The sequence below is a fragment of the Corylus avellana genome, chromosome 2, assembly GCF_965113065.1.
Source record: "Corylus avellana chromosome 2, dhCorAvel1.hap1.2, whole genome shotgun sequence".
Lineage (NCBI taxonomy): Eukaryota > Viridiplantae > Streptophyta > Magnoliopsida > Fagales > Betulaceae > Corylus > Corylus avellana.
Window position 1 is genome coordinate 14666324 of NC_142491.1, and position 21786 is coordinate 14688109.

The window sequence follows — 21786 nt, forward strand, 5'->3', positions numbered from 1 at the left end:
ACGGATACAATCTAAAAAATTATCCAACCATATCCTATATATCTATGACATGATTCACAGCCATCTTTGCCAAAAGATGAGTTGCTATGTTTCCTGATCTACTCACGTGGCTACACTTCCAATTATTCAAATAAGACAGAACTTGCCTCGTGTCGTCAACTAGATGCCCAAAGCGACTAAGATTTGGAGCCTTTGAATTCACTGCATGGACTACTTGCATCGCATCTCCCTCCAGTATCAGATTTTGAACACCCACGTCCCTTGCTAAAGATGCTGCATGGCAAGACGCCATCGCCTCCCCTGTGGATTACTCCATAAAACCAGGTTTGGTCAGGCTCCTTGCCGCTACTAATCCCCCTATCCAATCTCTCACCACTGCTCCAATTTCAATATTTCCTTTATCCTTGTCGATTGCTACGTCCCAATTGGTTTTGAACCAGCCTTCAGTGGGCGGTGTCCACACAGTTGGACTTTTTTGGATCCGTTCCACCTGCAAGCTAGGAACTACAGTTTGGGCTTTCCAGAAAGCTTCAACCGCCACGTTCTCTTCGTGCACAATATCATTTGGATGCTTAAAAAATTCACCATGCACCACGGCATTTCTTCGAAACCAAATACACCTCGCCAACCCCACAAAAATAATAAGCTTGTCGGGGCCAAAGCGTGTGAACATTTCCTCTACCATGTCAATATACTCCATGCCTTTGAGGGCGCATTTTTGGAACACTTAATCCCCCGCACCCTATACATCCATTGCAGCCGGGCACTCCCATAAAATGTGACTAACTGTCTCCGCTTCACGTCCTCAAATCGGGCACCAAGGTTCCTTAACAACCTTGCTTCTCATAAGATTATCCCTCGTCGGCAATAAGTTGTTACATGCTCTCCACAAAAAATTCTTGTCCGCATTAGGAACATTTAAACCCATAAAATTTTCCACATCTCACAACCTCCCATTTGCTTAGAGCATTCCAGCCTATCCCTTGCAGCCAATTCAGTTGCAAGGTGGTAGGCACTTCTAACTGTAAATACTCCATCCACTGTACTTCGCCATATCTTCTTATCTGGTTGATTGTTGCTGCTTAAAGGGATTGAACTTATTGCTGCCACTTTAGCCGAATTGAATAAAGTTGACTATAAAGATTATTTCCACCACTTCGAATCTGGGTCTATTAGTTGTTTCACTGTTGCCGTGTTCTCCAAAATCCTAGGAGGTGATTGGATTTTGTAAGAAACTGGTAACGTACCCATTGATCCTCCCATGTTTTCACCGTTTCTCCATTACCGATCCTCCACTGCATTCCGGCCTTTAGCAAGTCACTTGCACCAAGATGCCAATTAAAATAAGAGAAATGCTATAATTTAATAAAAATTTCATATTTTGCTCATAAAAATTCATATGAAAAGATGCCACATCATTTTATTGTGGAGGAAAAAAGACAAAACAAAAAGAAAATGATATAATATTTTGCCACATGAACTTTTATAGATAAAATATAGAATTTTTATTAAATTCTAACATATGTCTTAAAATAAATTAGCACCAAAAACGTAGTTACCACCTATGATATAAGGGCACCAAATACAAGATTTTTTACAGAGATTTTTTTTCTGCACAAGAGAAGATGAGTTTGGTAAAAGCATAGCACATGAAAAAAATTAAAAATTAAAAAAAATCTTGCCAGTCGTGTTACACTGAACCTTCCCAAAATGGAAAATCTCATCGAGTAAAGCCAGAAGGGAGCAGAATTCACTATGGTCCCCACCTCCTGAAAAAGTAGTAAGAATTAATTATTAGCTTAAAATAATGTGAAAGCTGGGATTTGTTGTGGTCCATCGGATCTGCCTTCTGAGTCGTAGGCCATGTGATACAAAAAGCACATGTTAGTGAATGTAGAATATATCCACAGAAGAGCAATTATTACTTAATTGCTCACGATTTGGGTATGTAATGTGACATTTTATATGAAATTCATGTTTAAATAAGTTTTAATATAGACTCTATTTATGCATGTAGATTTCAGACTCTCTCACTCAGCTCCCTCACTCTCACTCTCGATCAATCTCTCTCTCTCTTACTCGGTTCTCTCTCCCTCACTCCGGCGCAAGTTTCTCTCTCCGATCCGGCAGCTCTCTCTCTCTCCGGCCCACTCAGCTCTCTCTGGTGCACCTCTCTCTAGTACGTACTCGATCTCTCTCTCCACTCTCTCACAGTATACAAATTATATATATATAAATAGCTAAAATCCCTAAAAATATTGCGATTACAACTCTTTTTTGGCTTTCCCATTGGTTACATTGGTAAATATTGAATATTTTTTGTTGATTTATGCTTGGTCTTTGTTTTATATACTGGATTAAGGTGTTCTTTTTAGTTGAAATAGTTTTATTGTTTGTTTTTCTGGATGTTGGGAGCAGAGAAAGGGAGAGAGCAGAAGAGAGCTAGGGCTGATTGAGAGGGAGAACTGGGCGGGATTGAGAGAAATATTGGGAGCAGAGAAAGGGAGAGAGTGAAGCGAGAGTTAGAGAGGGAGAGTTGGAGCGAGAGAGATCGTGAGAGGCAGAGAGAGAGAGAGAGAGAGATAGAGAGAGAGAGAGACTGGGACAGAGAAACAGAGAGGGAGTTAGAGAGAAAGAGAGCTCGTGAATCGTGATATGATGTAGAGTTTGGGCAGATGGAGACGAAGACAGTGAAAAAGAAGGGAAGAGATTCACTGTGAGACAGAGAGACGAAGGATAAGAACTAAACCCTAAAGTTGTTAACTAACCATAGGGGACAACAAGATATTTAGCCCTTAACCCTTTAGGTAAAGTAAAAACATGAGGATCGATTTTGTATTATTAATGAACATTAATTAAAAAAAAAGAAAAAAGAGAGGAAAATATGGAGAAAAAAAAACATGATTCAATTTTTTTTTTTTTTTTAAATAAATAAATAACATCCATACTCATACACATTAATTGAGAGTTGGTATGTTTTATGTCATAATTTTTTTTAGCTTTGCTGGAATATTAATATTATTATTATCAAAATAGAAAGAATATTACGTTGTTGTTTCACAAGAATAAAGACATAAAGCACTCTGATCAATAAACACTTTGAAAACAGAAATAAATAGCATGAAGATAGAACAGCCATTTGTACAGTGTCATAATTGATGATTTAGAACCCACAAATCAATCAATTTTTATGTTTAAGAAAAAACCAAATTAATCTGGACTCTGACATATATACTAAATAGTTATTAAATGTAACCCCATGCGCTGCATAAAACTAAATGTGGTACATTCAACAAAGCAAACCTCAAGTTCTAATAAGTTTGACAACCCACAATTATAAAACTCAATACAAAATTAAAAGATTAGGGTCGAAGGGTTTGACCCGTTTAATTAAATGTGTCCGATTATGATTAATTTATATAGTCTTATACACATACTTCGATACGACCCTCGCTCTCGGTGTAACAGCAAATGCATGTTACAAGATTATACGCTTGATCGCAGGATCGCATGCACGCAGGCGATCGATCACACTTCCAGAAACTTGTGCGATCGATCATACGCTTGATCACAGGATCGAGTGCAGTAGTAGAATGTGTGTTCTGCAATCTGTATCACTCTTCCGTCTTCCTCCAAAGCTCCATTTCCCGTCCATTTTGCATCTCTCTTCGGGGCAACCCCAAGATTTTTTAGGGGTCCCTATAATAATAGGGTTTTATATACAAGGCACCCAGTGCCATTTCTCACGTTTGAGTAAGAGTGCCTGAGTGGGGATTTGGCTTGGCTGTGGGTTTAGACTTTAGAGTGACCCACGTGAGTCACAAGAGTTTTCAGAACTAATTTTTTGAATTTTCGTTTTTTTTAAAGGTGTGGCACTTAATACGGCCGCAACCACCATTGCCCTTCCCGTCCTAGGTTTTTGGGGGGTTGGATGAAGGACAAAAGACCCAAAGTGGAAACATCTGACTAATGTGTGGGAGTTTAGCATGTGAATTTCAACTTGTCCCTCTGCTTTTACTTGTACCACATACTCATTATGGAGGGCATGCACTAGGCAGATAAAAATTATAGCCCCCTATAATTTATAAATATTTTTTTTTAGGTTCTATTTTTTTAATTGTTTTATTTTTATAATTTTATAATTTTTAATTATTTTTTTAGACATGTGGCGACACGTGTGACGAAAGTACTAAGTTGATACTTTTCCATAAGTCAAATACTATTTGTCATAGGATTTGAACCCCAGATAAAAAAAAAAAAAAAATTAAAAAAAAATATACAAAATTTAATACTAAAAAAGTAATTAATCCTAAATTTTAAGAATAAAGAGTAGCTGCAGTTTATGAAACATGACAAATCATAGGCTTTTAGAATGGTTTATGACCGTGTTATCCCTTAGTTCTAGGAGCACACACACGCACGCATATGTAAGCATGTAATTTCAGTAGTAATTTCACTGTAGATCAGGAGTCCTAGCTACCATGTATTTCAGCTACCAATTTGGGTATTTACCGTAAAATTTTATATGAAATTTATATGTTCAAATAAATTTTAGACATTATACATGTACTTGAATTTTATATGGGGTTTTTTATATTATTTATTTAAATTGCTAATAATTCAAGTTGATAGATATTGTTGGAAATCTTAATTCTGAAACGAAATCCCCTTGTTGTCAAATTTTGGTCCTCTTTAAATCTTTATTAGAGCCTATTTTAAACGGCTTTGAAAATAATTTAAGCCGATTTTTAGTGCTTTGGCCTTTTTTTTTATTTTTTTTAAGCCCTAATATTTTGAAAACATATTAATTTCACATTTCTTTTGAAAACAATGTAAATATAACCTATACCTAATCCAAAAACGTCATTACGGTATTAAACACCAAAACAATGTGGTTTTGGTGAATTTATTAAATATAATATACATATATATAAAAATATAATTATAAATAAAGGGTATGGCATATGTGGATGCGTATAGTAATTTTTACTAATCTCATCCGCATCCACCTATACGGATAATGGATAGCAAAATAGCAGATGTGGGCGGTTAATACTGTTTTTTTTTTTTTTTTTTTTTAGGTACAATAATAATCACTTTGGTACCTTTAAAAGCTCAATTTTTTAAATCAGGTACTGAGGGGCTTTATTTTCCACATTGTTATTTGTTTTAAAAAACAAGTTCTACATGACAAATGTAGGCATCCGTTCTCGTAATATTGAAAATGAATAATGGAAATTACATTAATCTTTTTACCCCATAATTATCTGATAAGGAAAGAGATTAATGAAGCTGAAACCCAAGCATGCATTATTGCAGGAATAAAAGTAGTAAATAAATTAACCCAAACTAGCTCCTTCCTGCAACATATCCACCACCACATGCGCCCTCTGTTTTTAACTCTGATTCTGGATTGTGGATCATGGTCCCTTTATTTTCCACTTTAGGAATTAGGATTGTAGTCCCTTTGTTTTTTACTCTGATTCTTCATGAATAACAGCTGGTTGACGTACGTGTTAATTTGACGTACATGTTCCAATGTGCAAGACTTTCTTTTTTTGGCAGCAAGCTTCTGAGTTGGAACTATAAATGACTTTCTGTTTTGGTTAACTGTCGGGTTAACAAGCCTTTTAGTAAAAAAAAAAAAAAATTGAAAGCGCCTGAGTGAGTAATTTATTTTCATTTTCATTTAGGCATTTCAGGTTGCATTTTCATTTTCCCTCTCCTCCTCACTCTTCCCGGCCTCTCTCTCTCACCTTCAGCCTCAGCCCCCCACCAACCACTTCCGGCACCGAACGCCACCCGCGCACCACCATTGGCGACGCCCACCGACCGCCACCAGCTCAGAGGCTTGTTTTTTCATGGTTTTATAGAGATTTATCTCTATGTTTGTGTTGTAATCCGTGGTATCAGGTATGGCTGTCTGATCAAATTGTTTTGACCCCCAAAGCTTAAATCTTTACCCTGTTTTTAAGCCAAAGCTTATACCTTTACCCGTTTTTAAGGGAAAAAAAAAAAAACTCACGCTGAAGCGGCTGGCGATGAAGACTGGTTCAGAGAGTACTCTCTGACCTGTAGAAATCAGAAACAAAGAAAAATCGACGGCCTTTTCTCCGGCAGCCGGATCTGACGGGGCTACAACTCTCCCTGCTCTGCTTCTCTATCGCCTTCTATCTTCCGGTAAATCTTACCTATATCTCTACGTTTTTAATGTATATCATGGTAGCTGTCAGATCTAATTGTGTTGATACCCAAAGCTCAATTCATTCATATTCTTCTAGTATTCATAGTAATTTCAAGTGGGGGTTTATCTTCTTGCCTTCAGAGTGCATATTGAAAAGGTGGCAGCTTATTTTGTACTTGCATGCCGCTTTGATAAAATGCTCCGCCAATTAACGCTACTAATGCTAAAACACCAAAAAATAAATCAGACCAATGTTTTTTAGGGGGCTTGATTCTCTTCAGAAAAATCATAAGCAGCAGTTTGCATAGGTTTCATTTGCAGGTGAGTTTTGTCGTTAATCATCGTCCCAAAAGCTGTAAATCAAATGGTAGTTCTCTAGAGACCTGACATAACAATTTACAAGGAAAACTCAACCAAAGATCCACAAAAAATTATCCACCAATAAGTCATTCATAGAGGTATAGGGATGTCCATATTCTATATTAATTTGTTACAAAAAGCACAAAGTGAGCAATGTAGCACTTCAAAACTCTTTTTCTAGACTTAAAGGAAGCACATACACGCACAAAGCCCACACGATAGAAACTAATTAAGGAGCAAAATATTACATTTACAAACAAAACAAAATTAGTCCACTTGCTCCATCTTGCTCTCCCAAAACAAAATTAGTCCACGTTTTGGACAGTTCATTTTCAACCAGCCCTGGTGCGGAGCGACCCATCTGGGCAGTTCTTCTTTTGTTGTGGGGGATGATCCACTATGGTTTGTGCATTTGCCGCAGAGAAATCAGCCCAAGGACGCTGGCCCATGGCCTGTTGGACCAGTGCATTCGGGTGGGTGAAGGATCCACCATGCAACACATCATTCCTACGGAACCAAACTTTCCTACGGAACCACACATCATCTCCTTCACAACTCTTGAACACTTCCTCCACCACTTGAAAAAAAGTTGGCCCAAAGGAGGAGCATTTCTGAAACGCCTCACACATCCCTCGTAGAGGGCAGTCCCACAAGATATGGAAACTGGTTTCTTCATCTAAACCACATTTTCGTTTGCAAAGGTTGGCTTTAGAGCACTAGCAGCAGATGTTCTATATATCATTTCCTTCTTTATCTTTAGGAAAATTAAAAAAAAAAAAAAAAAAAACTACAAAAACACCTCCACAACAAAAGCCCTACATTTAACCTAAACCAAAGGGCATCTACAGTGCTTCCCAATGTTGAAAAACACTCTAGATGCGGAATGCATTATTAAATTATAAACTAACTCATTCTCTCTCCTCTCTTCTCTCTCTTTCACATGTCCCCACAATTCTCTCTCCTCTCTTATTGGTTGCAATGATAAAAAGAAATAGTATTTAATTCATATAGAGAAAAATAAAGAAATCTATTGTGAAATGTTTTTTTTATAGAGAATCAAAAAGTAGTTTTATTTCCTAAATTTAGAGAAAATGGTTGAGAAGCTGTGCTAGTAATCTTAGTAGGAAGTATCTCATGGCATGCTCTCAAAATAAAGTTTTTTTCTCCATTAGGGATTTATATCTTCTAGGGGTGGAAGGAGGGGTTGAGTCGTTGAGAGGGGTCAAACCCCCCTCCTCAACTCCTCAATTTTTTTTTTCTTTTTTTTTTAAACCCAAGTATAAAATTTTCGAATTATCTGGTTGCCTACCCTCATCCACGCATCTGGGACAATTGTTACTCGCTCATCATAGGCAAATGACTCAAGCGGCATTAGAATATTTTGAATTTGTTCCGCCATAGTTTCAGCCTTTCAACTTTTAGGTTTAGATTAGAGATGATGGAGGAAGACGATGCAACTTGACCCACAATACCCTTTTATATATTAAACGCAAAGTTACGCAATGTTTAATTAAGTTTTATTTTTTGACTTTTTGTGTATCACTAACTTTTTTTGGAAGGGTTTGTGGTCCACCATTTTGGGCATGTGGATTTGGTTGAGAGATCAAACTCCAAAAGCTTTCCAAAGTCCAAACCAACGCAACTACTTGCAAATTAAAAAATAATAATAATAATAAAAACATTTTTTTTTGACATAAAAATAAAAATAAAAACTTAAGGCAACTTTAAAAACAAAAGCCAAAAGTATATAAGATTCCAATCAAGAAGGAAATGCCGAGTAAGAGAAGGGCATTGACAATGAAAAACAAAATTATGAATTGCGATTTAAACTTCTACGAAACACTGAAACTTTTTTAGTATGCTCCTTTTTTTTGTTTTTTGTTTTTTGTTTTTTTGTCTTCAACCCATTCAACAATTAAAATAATTAAACTTTTATATTTAGATTGCTTAATTAAATTAATTTTTTTATGAATATATATAGTTTTTGTTACATTTTTTCTTTAATTGGATGAAATATATAATTGCAATTACCTAAGATTATAGAGAAGTTCTTTGAACTTTAATCAAATTCTAAAAAAGCTCGTATTGAAATAGATTTAACAAATATGTCCATAGATAAAATTCTCATTACCATCCTAGTGATATAAACCAAATCCAAAAACAATTGAATAAACAAACTGACAAAATAAATTAATTATATTTTAGATTTATATGTTTTAGAAAACTTTTAATTTTTTTTTTTGAATTATTTATCTACTTCGTTAGTTATATATTTTTTAAAATATTTTTAATTAATTTTTGGACAATTTTAAATTTTTTTGTTCATAAATTAAAAAAATGTATTAACCCTTGAATTGAACCAAAATCCTGGCTTCGCCACTGATATCTTTCACAGGGATCCCCACATCTCACTAGAAGCCACTTTGGTAGAGCATTCTACCTGCCTCTACAACTCCCTATCTTTTGCAATATAATAGGCACTTTTGAGAGTAAACACCATTTATTTTTGAAAATTTGTATAATAAGTCCATGAGTCAACCTTTCAAAATTTTTAAATCCTTAAGTTTTTTTTTTTTTTTTCAAAAATTTACTCTCTGAGTCAATGGAAATAACAATAAAATTTCTGCCATAAAAAATTTTTAACAGTCATTAGTCAAATTCAAAACGCACTGTTTCACCCCCATTAAAATATTAATTTTTTATTAATTTAATTTTAAAATAAAATAAAAACCCCCAACCTCTATGGGATGGCCCCACCCCTAGGGTGACTTGCGGCCACTCCTAGGGGTGGCTTCGAGCCACCCCCTGGGTGGTTAGGGGTGGCTCGCTGCCACTTTGTGGATGGTTAGGGGTGGCCGTGAGCCACCCCAAACCTCCCATAGGGTGGTCGCCAACCACCCCAAGGGCTTAGGGAGTGGCCTACAGGCTACAGGCCACCCCAAACCACCCAAGCGATGGCCGCAAGCCACCCCAGGGGTGGGCAAACCACCCTTGGGGTGGCGAGGCCATCCTTGGCGATAGGGGTATTCAAACAGTTATAATCGTCGACTATTGGCTATAACCGCAACCGCAACCGACTTGGGTGGTTATTGATTTTTAATAACCTTAACCGCAATTGTCTAGGTGGTTATCAGTTATTTTATAACTGAAGGTTAGCGGTTATTCAATCCAATAAGTTATAACTGCGCGGTTATAACCTTTTTTTTTTTAATAGGTTTTTCGGCTTTTTAAGTGTGCTGAACATTTAATTTGCTATTATTTTGGTCTTATTTTAAGGGTTTAAGGTCAAAATGTTTCAAAAAAGATGAAAAAAACATGGCCAAATAAATTCTAGCCCAAAAACGTTGCTAAAAAAACATAGCCGAAAACCATTAATCCAAATTAAAATGAAAAAATTAAAAAGATAAATCCCAAATCTTATGGGTTTCATTTTAATCTCCCTCCAAAACAATGTGGTTTTGGATGTTTTATTTAATAGTATATATATATATATATATATATATATATATATAAGGCGGTTATTGGTTATAACTGTATTTCTCTACTCGTAAAACCGCTAATAGCAACCACCCTAGTCGGTTAACGGTTTTTAATAACCGAATATAAAATCAGTTATCGGTTTGCAGTTATAATCAGTTATCGGTTGGCAGGTTGGTTATAACCGACCCACTTGAAACAGTGCGTTTTAAATTTGATTAATGGCTATTAAAAAATTTTGTCGGTAGAAATTTTATTGTCATTTCCATTGACCCAATGAGTAAATTTTCGAAAAAAAAAAAAAAGTTAAGTATTTAAAAATTTTGAAGGGTTGATTCAGAGATTTATTATACAATTTTCCTTTATTTTTTATTGCCTGAGATTAAAATATTTTACGATATTTTCTTTACTGTTCAAATTCAAGAAAAAAAAAAAAAAAAAACCAATATTTTGATTAAATTAATTGTACAGCTTTATGTGTCCAACGAGAACTGGGTTCAGTGACCCGATACTGTACAGTCTATACCCGAAAGTGGGTCCGAATTTGTTGGGTATGGCTGGTTGCGAAGTTGCTTCTCTGTCCGCAACCACTATTGCCCTTTACGCGCGTCCTAGGTTTTAGGGGGGGTTTGGATGAAGGACAAAAGACTCAAAGAGGAAACATCTGACTAATGTGTGGGTTCAACTTGTCCCTTTGCTTTTACTTGTACCACAAACTAATTATGGAGGGCATGCACTTAGGCAGGTAAAAATTCTGGCCCCCATAATTTTTTTTTTTTTTTTAATTATTTATAATTTTATAATTTTTAATTATTTTTTAAGACAAGCGACATTTGTATGTGGTGACATGTGTGACGGAAGTATTAAGTTAATATTTTCTCATAAATTAAGTAGCATTTATTATAAGATTTGAATCCCAAGTAAAAAAAAAATAAAAATGTATTACTAAAAAAGTAATTAATCCTAAATTTTAAGAATAAAGAGCAGTTGCAGTTTATGAAACATGACAAATCATTGGCTTTTACAATGATTTATTACCGTGTTATCCCTCAGTATGAAACATGACAAATCATATGTTCAAATACATTTTAGACATTATACACGTACGTGTATTTTATATGGGGTCTTTTATATTATTTATTCGAATTGCTAATAACTCAAGTCGGTAAATATTGTTGGGAATCCTAATTTTGAAACGAAATCCCCTTGTTGTCAAATTTTGGTCTTCTTTAAATCTTTATTAGAGCATATTTTAAACGGTTTTGAAAATAATTTAAACCGATTTTTAGTGCTTTGTTTGTTTGTTTTTTTTTTTTTTTTTTTAAGCCCGAATATTTTGAAAACATATTAATTCCACATTTCTTTTGAAAACAATGTAAATATAACCTATACATAATCCAATACGTCATTATGGTATTAAACACCAAAACAATGTGGTTTGGGTGAATTTATTGTATATATATATAAAGAGAAAATCTTTTATCATGACCATCCTGATAACACTAATTTTACAGCCTTCAATCAATAACCGACACATAAGCAAAAACATAAAAAGTGCACGAAAGTAACTTGTACCAAAATACATTAGATTTTAGGGTGTTAAAATTCTTAAAGAGTTAACCTTCTACTTCTAGATTTTAGTTTTGAATGCAAATACAAGTTTTGAGGTATTATAAATGAATTTTGGGGCATTAGAAATGGGTTTTGAGGCATTAGAGACGGGTTTTAAGGCATTAGAAACGGGTTTTGAAGCATTAAAAACAAGTTTAGAAGCGGGTCACGGCCGGCGGGGTTTGAGGTGTTCACGGCCGACCAGACCAACGCCGTGGGTCCGGCCTAAGTCTTGCCGGCTATGGTTTTTTTTTGTTTTTTTCTCTGATTTGGTGTGATTATTCTCACTTTTATTTTTTGCATTTTTCTTAAATTGATGATATATCACATGATAATTGAAAACGGTAAAATTGGTATTATCAGGATGGACCTAATAGTAGGGTCTCTCATATATAAAGGGTACGCAGATGCATATAGTAATTTTTACTAATCTCATTTGCATCCACTTGTACGGATAATGGATAGCAAAATAGCTGATGTGGGCTGTTATATATATATATATATATATATATATATATATATATATATATATATACGGTACCTTTAAAAGCTCAATTTTTTAAATCAGGTATTGAGGGGCTTTATTTTCCACATTATTATTTGTTTTAAAAAAACAAGTTGTACATGACAAATGTAGGCAACCGTTCTGTTAATATTGAAAATGATTAATGGAAATTACATTACATATATCCCATTAATCTGTTTACCCCATAATTATCTGATAAGGAAAGAGATTAATGAAGCTGAAACCCAAGCATGCATTATTGCAGGAATAAAAGTAGTAAATAAATTAACCCAAGCTAGCTCGTTCCTGCAACATATCCACCCACACATGCGCCCTCTGTTTTTTACTCTGATTCTGGATTGTGGATTGTGGTCCCTTTATTTTCCACTTTAAGGATTAGGATTGTGGTCCTCTGTTGTTTACTCGATTCTTCATGAATAACAGCTGGTTGACGTACGTGTTAATTTGATCGGTGAAGTCTGTCCCAACAATCAATCTAATCCCAAAACAGAGACACAGAGAGAGAATCAACAAACTGCCTTTCTCTGGACCACCTCTCCCCCTCCGACCGGCGACCAGCAACTTCTGTGACTATGACACCGGTATCTTAATCTAATCCCAAAACACAGAGAGATAATCAACAAACTGCCTGTTCTCCGGACCACCTTTCCTCCTCCGACAGGCGACCAGCAACTTCTGTGACTGTGACACCGGTATCTTTTCTCTTCATGATCCATATATCTTCTTCTTTCCTCCCACCTTCTTCTTCTTTTTGATGTCTTTCTTGTTGTTTTTTTGTTTGTGTTTAGGTGAGTGTTCCTTGCACTAGTTTGTTCAAGACCGTCACCGTTCGACGAAGTTCCCTCTCGGGTCTCCATCACCACCACAAGCTCTCTCCCTCTCCCTCTCTCTCGCTTTGTTTTCGTCAAGGACTCACAAGCTCTTGCTCACCAAAACAAACTTTCGTAAGTTTGTCAGTCTCACTCTCACTCTCACGGTAACACTGCAAAAATGAAAGGATGGGGAGAAATGGTCCGGTCAAAGACCGAATGTTTCAATTTTGCTGCACACGTGGCAAGAGGCAAATGGACATCGGTCTTCGCAGCCTTTCTTATCATGTCCACTTCAGGTACGAAGTATCTTTTCTCAATGTACTCCACTGACATCAAGACAAATTTTGGATATAGCCAATCCATGTCAAGTACTTTGAACAAGTGCAATGATATTGGTACAACTATGGGAATTTTGTCGGGACTTATAGTTGAGGTCATTCCCACACGGTTTGTATTGCTCATGGGCTCAATCACTAATTTCTTAGGCTACTTTATGATATGGTTGGCTTTCACCGAAAGAATTCACAAGCCAGAATTTTGGCTTATGTGTGTTTATATATTTATTGGAGCCCATGCTCAGAATTTTGCAGTCACGGCGTCTGTGGTCACTTCTCTAAAAAATTTTCCAGAAAGACGATCTATGTTGTTGGGTTTGTTTAAAGGCTACCAAGGACTTAGTGGGTCTATTCTTAGTATAATTTGCTCGGCCATTTATGGAGATGATTCAGCCTCTTTGATCCTTCTCTCAGCGTGGCTCCCGGCATTAGTATCTCTATCAGCTATGTACATAATTGGGGAGAAGAAGGTTAATATTAGGCAACAAAAAGAGGTTAATGTGTTTTATCATTTTCTCTATCTATCAGCCGCTCTTGCTGCCTATTTGATGACTATGACCTTGGTTCAATCGCATATAGCCTTCCGAGCTGCTTATGTTGGATTTGCAATAGTATTGTGCATCTTATTGTTTTTACCTGGAGTGGTCGCCTTAAGACAAGAGGTAGTCCTTTTGAAGGAGATGCAAACACCTCCAACTACAATAATTGTTGAGATCCCACGAGCAGTTGAACAAGATCAAAATTTTTCTGCCAATCAAGAGGAAGCGGAAGAGGATACAATTGTTGTTGAGGAAGAACAGAATTCTTCAGAGGTGACACAAACCTCTTGCTTTGCTGCAATTTCTAACAAACCGAAGAGAGGAGAAGACTTTGGAATATTGCAAGCTTTGGTGAGCACTGACATGCTTATTATATTCCTTGCAACATTTGTTGGACTTGGCTCATGCTTGACCACCTTGGAGAACATGCAGCAAATTGGTGAGGCGCTTCAATATGAGCCTAAGACGGTAATCACTTTGATCTCCCTGATTAACATATGGAATTTCTTTGGGCGTGTATTATGTGGGTTTATTTCTGAAAAACTAGTTAGGAAATATCAAGTTCCACGTCCCCTTATGTTGTCGGCTGTTCTTTTTATGTCGTGCATCGGTCTACTTTTCATCGCCTTCCCCTTCAAGAATTCAATCTATTTGGCGTCAGTGATCATTTCGTTTACACTTGGTGCACAGTTGCCGTTGGCTTTGTCTGTAATTTTTGACCTCTTTGGCCTTAAGCACTATGCCACATTGTTCAACTGTGGGCAAGTGGCAAGTCCACTTGGGCAATATTTGCTAAATAATCAATTCACTAGAAGGCTTTATGATATAGAGGCAATGCAGCTACATGGACCGGAGGGTTTGGGGATGCCACTTGTCTGCAAGGGGAAGCAATGCTTTTGCCTATCTTTTACATTTATGGCCATTGCGACATTTTTTGGAGGTCTTTTATCCTTGATTCTGGCGGCAAGAACGCAAGAATTTTACCAAAGTGATATATATAGGAGGTATAGAGGTGAGGAGTTGGAGACTATCGTGGCTTCCACACTCTCAGCTGATCGATAGCTCATGATATATTGTATTACGTTCTATTCTACTCTTGATTGGGGATTATGTATAATTTGGTTTATCTCTTTTGGTTTACTGTATAAGGATTGGTGATTATATATAATTTGGTGATTATCCTTAATTAATAGCTTAGTGACTATAATGGACTTTCAAATCCAAAGTTATATGCTACAACTGCCTGTCTGAAAACCTCAGTGTAGCTTTGTTTGTCAAGAGCAAAATAGGACATTTAGCACAAGGCTGGAATATTTACACATAATATAGCCCACAATGTAAAATTAATTTATCCAAATATAGGCCTCACTATATAAATTTTGATAACAATGCACTAAGGGTAGAATAATGATATAAAGAGGACTAAAGTCCTTTTAGAATCATTTCAAATGTGATGTGACATTTAAAATCATCATTCAATTTGAGATGATCATAATTGAATTTTAATCTATTGGTGATTTTCAATGCCACATCACATTTGGGGTGACTTTAGGAGAATTCTAGTCCTCCTTATATCATTACTCTTAAGAGTATTATATATTTTCTATCAAGAACAATCAGACAACGTTGTTAGAAAGCAAAGAAAGTGTTTTAAGAGGAAAAAGCCATGTGTCCAATCTGCGAAGGGGCTACAGAAACCGTGGATCATGCACTTAATTTGGTCTTGCCCAGCTGCTAAGGACGTGTGGTTAGAAAATGGAAAGGGGATCCAAAAATGCTCTAGCGATGAAGTTGATTTCATCAACATTGTGGGAAGGCTTATGGAACGGCTGAAAAAAGAGGAAATACAACGAGTGGCATTTGTAGCAAGACAAGTCTGGTTGAGAAGAAATAAATATGTATTCGGCGAAGACTTGCTCTCTCCAGCTAAAGTTAATAAAATTGCCACAGAACAGCTGGAGCTGTTCCAGTCCGTGGATCAACGGCCAACTAGGAGCAGTTTCAGAATAGGAGCACGAGCAATCACGAGATGGGAGAAACCACGTCATGGATGGATTAAGGTTAACTGGGATGCATCCATCGACAAAGCTGGGAAGAGGATGGGAGTGGGTATCCTGGCTCGTGACCATGAAGGACGTATTATTGTGGCAATGTGCGCGATGAAGCCAGACTTAACAGATCCTGCTGTTGCTGAGGCGGCAGGTGCTTGGTTAGCGGTTGAGTTGAGCCATCAGTCTGGTTTCTCACATGTAGTGTTGGAAGGCGACTCTTTGGAGATCGTGCAGTGGTTGAGGAAAGATGGAGTGTGCAGGAGCAGATGTGGCCTTCTAATAAATGAGACAAAACTTCTTCTCCAAGATATACAAAGGTGGGAGGTTCATCATGTGAAGCGAAAAGGCAACGCAGAGGCGCATAAGCTAGCAAGATTGGCACTATCCATAGGAGAGGACCGCTTATGAAACGGTTTCTTTCCTGATTGTATTCATGATTTTGTGATTGTTGTGTAAGCCTTTTTGGTGAAATGAAATCAGGCAATACCAATTCAAATAAATAAATAAATAAATGAAAAAAGAGGAAAAAGTTAACAAGGGAAAAAAACATACAATATCTTTAAAATCACCCAAGCATGCTCAACGGCCTACAAAATTATCAGCAATGGAATCAAGGGGTGATTTCCATCTTTTTATTGGGGGTTATTTCGTCATCTTTAAATTTAATAAATCTTATCTTACCCATTAAAAAAAAAAAAATCCTATAGAATTAAAATTAAGGCCACTTGCAATAGTGTAGTAAAAAATGTGAAATTACAAGCATGTCTTGAGCAATGAGCATGATTACTGAATGCTCTGTTACGTTGAGACCAACCCACAAAGGGTCACGGGTCACCCTTCTCTCCACCCATAACCCAACTTCTACACGACCCAGAATCACACCCGAGCTACCATTTCAAACCTCAACCCACAACCCGGACACCCTCCAGAAAACCCACCAAGCTCCCTCCAGTCCAGCCCTTTTCCCACCATCACCTCCTATTGAAAATGTTACTTCCATGATTCCATCCACTAGCAATTTTTACGAGGATGAAATCACTAATTATATTAGTCTCATTTAATTTGGTCACTTCGATTCAAAATTTCTTATGATTTCAAAAAAAAAAAAAATTGCAGATGATTAAATTACGAGATTTCGGTTTTGTTTTGTTTTTTTTGTTTTTGTTTTGGGCATTAAAAATCAGGATCTTGTTCTTTATGTTATAAAAAGGCTTTGAACTAAAAACTTTTTTTTTTTTTTATTTTAATTTGCAAAACTGAATGAGAAGTTTTTTCGGAGGGTCTTTTTTTTTTTTTTTTTTTTTAAATTTACAAAATATATTGTCCTCAGTAATACATTTTGTTCATGTGTCGGGTTTAGATCGTGTCGAGGCATAGTATAAGATTATAGGTCAATACTAATAAAACTCATTTAATTAAACGGGTCAAACTTATCAACCATAATCTATTAATTTTGTGTTGAATTCCTGCAAGCTTATGGGTTGTTTAAATAATTTTTGGCCCTAATTTACACTAGAAACCACAAGAGGACCCAAAAGAAAAAAAATGCCTTGCATTGCTCATCTACTTTTCTGTTGGCATATCTTAAGTTACACAGTTAATAGGCTCAAAAAAAAAAAAAAAAAAAGTTACACAGTTAATAATAAATGAAAAATGACATTTAATCTTTGCTTAATTATCTAATTAAGATTGTTTCCGGGTAGTTCAATCGGCTAAAGACTACGCATCATTGGAGGTTACTTGTTCAAATCTCCATTTCTTTTTTTTTTTTTTTTTTTTGAAAAGAAATCAAATATCATTAATCAGAAATAGCTTCAGCAATTACAATATCATGGATACACAAAGGGTAATCCTCTCTCCGTATTCTCTCCTCACTAGTAGAAAGAGCCATTTTCGCAAATCTATGTGCTGCTTCATTTGCCGCATTTTCACATGACATACGCTCCATCTTTGAATATTTTGAAGAAGAAATTTTGCATCAGTTATCAAAGCCCCATACCTTCCCCACGTACTCTCCTCCTCGCAAAGAGCTTGAACCACTTCTAGAGAATCACCTTCTAGCATAACATCGTTAAGTCCCATAGGTACATAGAGCTGAGCCATTTTCCAAGCTGCCAGAGCTTCATCTGTGGTGGGATCAATGATGTACTGCCTTGACGCCACAAAAGCAGCATATATATCTCCATTATGGTCACGGGCAATAATGCCTATTCCCATCTTCTGCCCCTCTTTATCAATAGCAGAATCCCAGTTAAGATTGATAACCCCATAAGGAGGTTTTTTCCAACTCTGCATAACAGGATTTGGCAGTGGAGGCGATGGGCTACCATGGACACAACGACCCAGTTCTGCAATCCTGAAACTCTCCAACTGCTCCTGCGCCAATCGAAACAGCACTGAAGGGGATTGAAAAACTCCTTCAAATACCAATTAATTTCTGTGAAACCAGAGAAGCCGTGCCACAACGGCCACTAACTGCATCCCTTCATCATCCAACCTTCTCTGTAACATCTCCAATACATTTAGAAAAGTGTCCTCCTTCAAAGAGCTTTTATAGATAGACTTCATACACTCAATCCAAACATCATTTGCTGATGGACAAGTCCACAGAATATGCACGACAGTCTCACTAGCCAAGCCACATATAGGACACAAAGGATCATATGTAATACCTTTTTTATCGAGATTTACCCGAGTGGCTAGAATTTCATTAGATGCTTGCCATAAAAAAGTCTTCACCGCCATAGGCCCAGCAGTATGCCATACGTTCTTCCACTGATGAGTAACTAAAGAAGACTCCGAACAGCTCCCTCTACTACCTTCACATATATCTTTCGCCAAGTGATATGCACTTTTGAAGGAAAATTCTCCATTTTTTGTACCCATCCAAGCCAATCTATCACGTTGCCGTCCTGGACAAATGGGGATACTACAAATCATGGCTGCCTCATCTCTCGAGAAAATTTCGTGAATAAGTGGAGTATTACACCATTGAGTTTCCTCATCAATAAGAGCATCAACCGTTTCTTCACTATCTAATATCCTCATAGGCGATTGTATCGCATAAGTCGAAGGCACCGGAACCCATCGGTCATGCCAAATTTTAATAGATGATCCATTCCCCACCCACCAAATCAAACCCCTGTTTAGAAGTGACTTTGCATTCCATATATTACGCCATGCAAAAGATGGTCGATGTCCCAATCCTGATTCAAGAAAAGAGCCTCCCGGATAATATTTGCCACCAATGAAAGAGGATTTTGGAGAAGCCTCCATCCTTGTTTTGCCAATAACGCCAAATTAAAATTCTCCAAATCCCGATACCCCATCCCACCCTTCTCCTTTACCCTCCCCAATCTTTCCTAACTCATCCAAGCTATTCGAGCATCATTCCCTTTTTGCCCCCACCAAAACTTTGACATCATTGAATTTGTATCTTTACACAACGTTTTGGGTAATTGAAAGACACTCATTGTCTACGTCGGAATAGCCTGAATAACAACCTTTAATAGGACTTCTTTTCCAGCTTGTGACAGAAACTTCTCTTTCCATCCATTAATACACTACTATATTCTTGCCTTAATACCCATGAAAGCTTCTACATGCGATCTGCCCACTAAAGTGGGGAGACCAAGATGCTTCTCATACCTTCTTGTGAAGTTAATGCTCGCTATAGAAAGAATGTGATCCTTAGCTTCTCTATGAGTATTTTTTCTGAAAAAGATGGACGTTTTTTCCCGGTTCAATTTATGCCCAAACGCTTTCTCATATACCTTAAGGATTTGCTGGATAAGCAACCATTCAAGGGTGTTTGCTTTACAAAACAGCAAACTATCATTTGCAAAAAACAAATGATTTAACTTTGTTCCCCCACAAGTGATAGGGAGACCCGTAATCAATTTATTTGATTCAGCTTTTTGTAGGAAAGAACTCAAGCCTTCAGCACACAAAATGAAGGAATACATAGACAATTGATCCCCTTGCCTGATTCCCATTGTTGGAATAATTTGTCCATAAGGCTTCCCATGAATCAATACCGAATAAGTCACAGAGTTTACACAGGTCATAGTCAACTGAATCCATATTTCCATAAACCCCAATTTCCACATCACCGCCTCCAAAAAAATCCCACTCAACCCAGTCGTAGGCCTTGCTCATGTCTAATTTTAATGCATATACCCTTGCCTTCCCTTCATTCTCCCATCCATAGTATGCATAGCCTCAAAGGCCACCAAAATGTTATCCGTGATTAACCTACCCGGAATGAAAGCACTTTGTATGGGGCATATAATATGGGGTAATAAATATGGCGTAATAAATATGGGGTAATACAAGCTTTTAGCAATTAGCAAGAACCTTAGAAATAAGCTTATACATCACATTACATAAGCTAATCGGCCTATAATCAGTTACTTTAGAGGGAGTTTTAATCTTTGGAATGAGTGCAATATGAGTGACATTAAGATCAACATCAAAGATATCATGATTAAGGATACCCAAAACCGCCTAACATACCTCCCTTTGCACCGTAGTCCAAGAATTTTGATAAAAGCAAGCTGAAAATCCATCTGCTCTAGGCGATTTGAGCGGATGCATCTACTTTAGGGCTTCTCCACCTCCAACACGATGGAATCCCGCATAAGGGTAGCATTCATTTCCCCCCGAAAATTGAGCCTCCAAGCTAGCAACACAATCATCCACCCCAGAAATGTCTCCTGCCATGAACAAGTGCTGGAAAAACTGGGTAAAAGCCATGCCAATATCATTCTATTTTTTCCACTCCCTACCCTCCTCATCCTTGATTTTCTCAATCCAATTAATTTTCAGCCTATGGTTAGTCCAAGCACGGAAAAAAGGTGTGTTACGATCTGCATGCTTGTACCAACTCTGCTTTGCCCGCTACTTCCACTTCATGTCTTCATTCTCAAGAATAACCTCAATATCTCCTTCCAATGCTTTAATGGCAGCCCAATCCTCCCCTCCCTCCTGACGTTGTAATTCTTCCAATTGCTTATTTTTAGCTTTTAATACCCGTTATCTATCAGAAAACTTACGCTCACTGATAAGTGCCAAATATTTCATGTTTGGACTCCTTTATTTACATTAGTTAATCCTTTAATTGTGTCGTTATTTAATGTCTTGTGTTAGTTTTGTGTTTTTAGTGTTTTGTAGGTTGTTGAAGAAAAACTATAGCTTTAAAGAGAAAAATGCAAAGTTTGGAAGAAAGCATACTTTGAGCAGACCTAGATGATGGGGTTAAGTTAAACCAAATCCAAGAAAAAGTTTAAATCAGATTAAAGATCAAATTGGATTAAATTTCAGATTGGATTCAAATTCAGATTCTACACATATCTCAGTATTTTGATCATAATTTTTTTCTAAAGTATCGGCTTGAGGTGATTAAAACGACATTGGAAAGCTAACTCAAAATACTACGATTCATTGTGAAAGAGGATTTTTCTAATTCAGACAGTTACTATGCCAAAATTGCCCCGCAATAAATGGACACAAATCTGGACGAATCTTATTCCGATTTCAGACTTCTATTTTCACTGGGAGACAGACCTCCTAATTATCTAGGTTTAATAGGGTTTCTAGGACTTTCCTAAGCCTATAAATGGACCTCTTTGCATTCAAGAAAAGTTATACAAGTCCAGAGAGCAAAATTCTACAGCTTTTGTCTTTAGTTTAGTTTTTCTTTAGGTTTAGGTTTAGGTTTAAATTTTATTTTTATGTGGAGCTAAATTTTCAACTAAGGTTGGGGATGAAGCCTCACCGATGAAGAATGACATCACTTTTATGTAAGTCTTTATTTATCCGATTTTATTGAGTTTTATATTTCAATTGTTTAACTTCTTTTCAGTTGGTTTGAATGATTCTTGGATATCTTT

General features: G+C 36.7%; 4 protein-coding genes across 4 annotated transcripts; 2 read left to right on the forward strand and 2 right to left on the reverse strand.

The window, feature by feature from the left end:
- Positions 1–307: 307 nt before the first annotated feature.
- LOC148587390 (uncharacterized) lies at positions 308–700 on the reverse strand. The gene has a single exon (XM_088512586.1). It carries the CDS (start codon positions 698–700, stop codon positions 308–310), a length of 393 nt encoding a protein of 130 aa, XP_088368712.1.
- Positions 701–13148: 12448 nt separating this feature from the next.
- Positions 13149–14906, forward strand: LOC132171308 (protein NUCLEAR FUSION DEFECTIVE 4-like). Its single transcript, XM_059582598.2, has one exon. It carries the CDS (start codon positions 13149–13151, stop codon positions 14904–14906), a length of 1758 nt encoding a protein of 585 aa, XP_059438581.2.
- A 644-nt stretch (positions 14907–15550) lies between these two features.
- On the forward strand, positions 15551–16303 carry LOC132171299 (uncharacterized). The gene has a single exon (XM_059582587.1). It carries the CDS (start codon positions 15551–15553, stop codon positions 16301–16303), a length of 753 nt encoding a protein of 250 aa, XP_059438570.1.
- A 1413-nt stretch (positions 16304–17716) lies between these two features.
- On the reverse strand, positions 17717–19171 carry LOC132171289 (uncharacterized). The gene is made up of 2 exons (XM_059582576.2): positions 18356–19171; positions 17717–18271 (listed from the first exon to the last, which is right to left on the reverse strand). The coding sequence occupies exons 1-2, from the start codon at positions 19169–19171 to the stop codon at positions 17717–17719; spliced, it is 1371 nt and encodes a 456-aa protein (XP_059438559.2).
- Between the last annotated feature and the right edge of the window lie 2615 nt (positions 19172–21786).

Bases quoted from the DNA above. Each gene is read 5' to 3' on its own strand.
- LOC148587390 (XM_088512586.1), bottom strand. From the start codon at position 700: ATGGAGTATATTGACATGGTAGAGGAAATGTTCACACGCTTTGGCCCC.
- LOC132171308 (XM_059582598.2), top strand. From the start codon at position 13,149: ATGAAAGGATGGGGAGAAATGGTCCGGTCAAAGACCGAATGTTTCAAT.
- LOC132171299 (XM_059582587.1), top strand. From the start codon at position 15,551: ATGCACTTAATTTGGTCTTGCCCAGCTGCTAAGGACGTGTGGTTAGAA.
- LOC132171289 (XM_059582576.2), bottom strand. From the start codon at position 19,171: ATGGAGGCTTCTCCAAAATCCTCTTTCATTGGTGGCAAATATTATCCG. The intron at 18,272-18,355 runs GCACGGCTTCTC...CGATTGGCGCAG, and splicing joins TGCAGTTAGTGGCCGTTGTG to GAGCAGTTGGAGAGTTTCAG.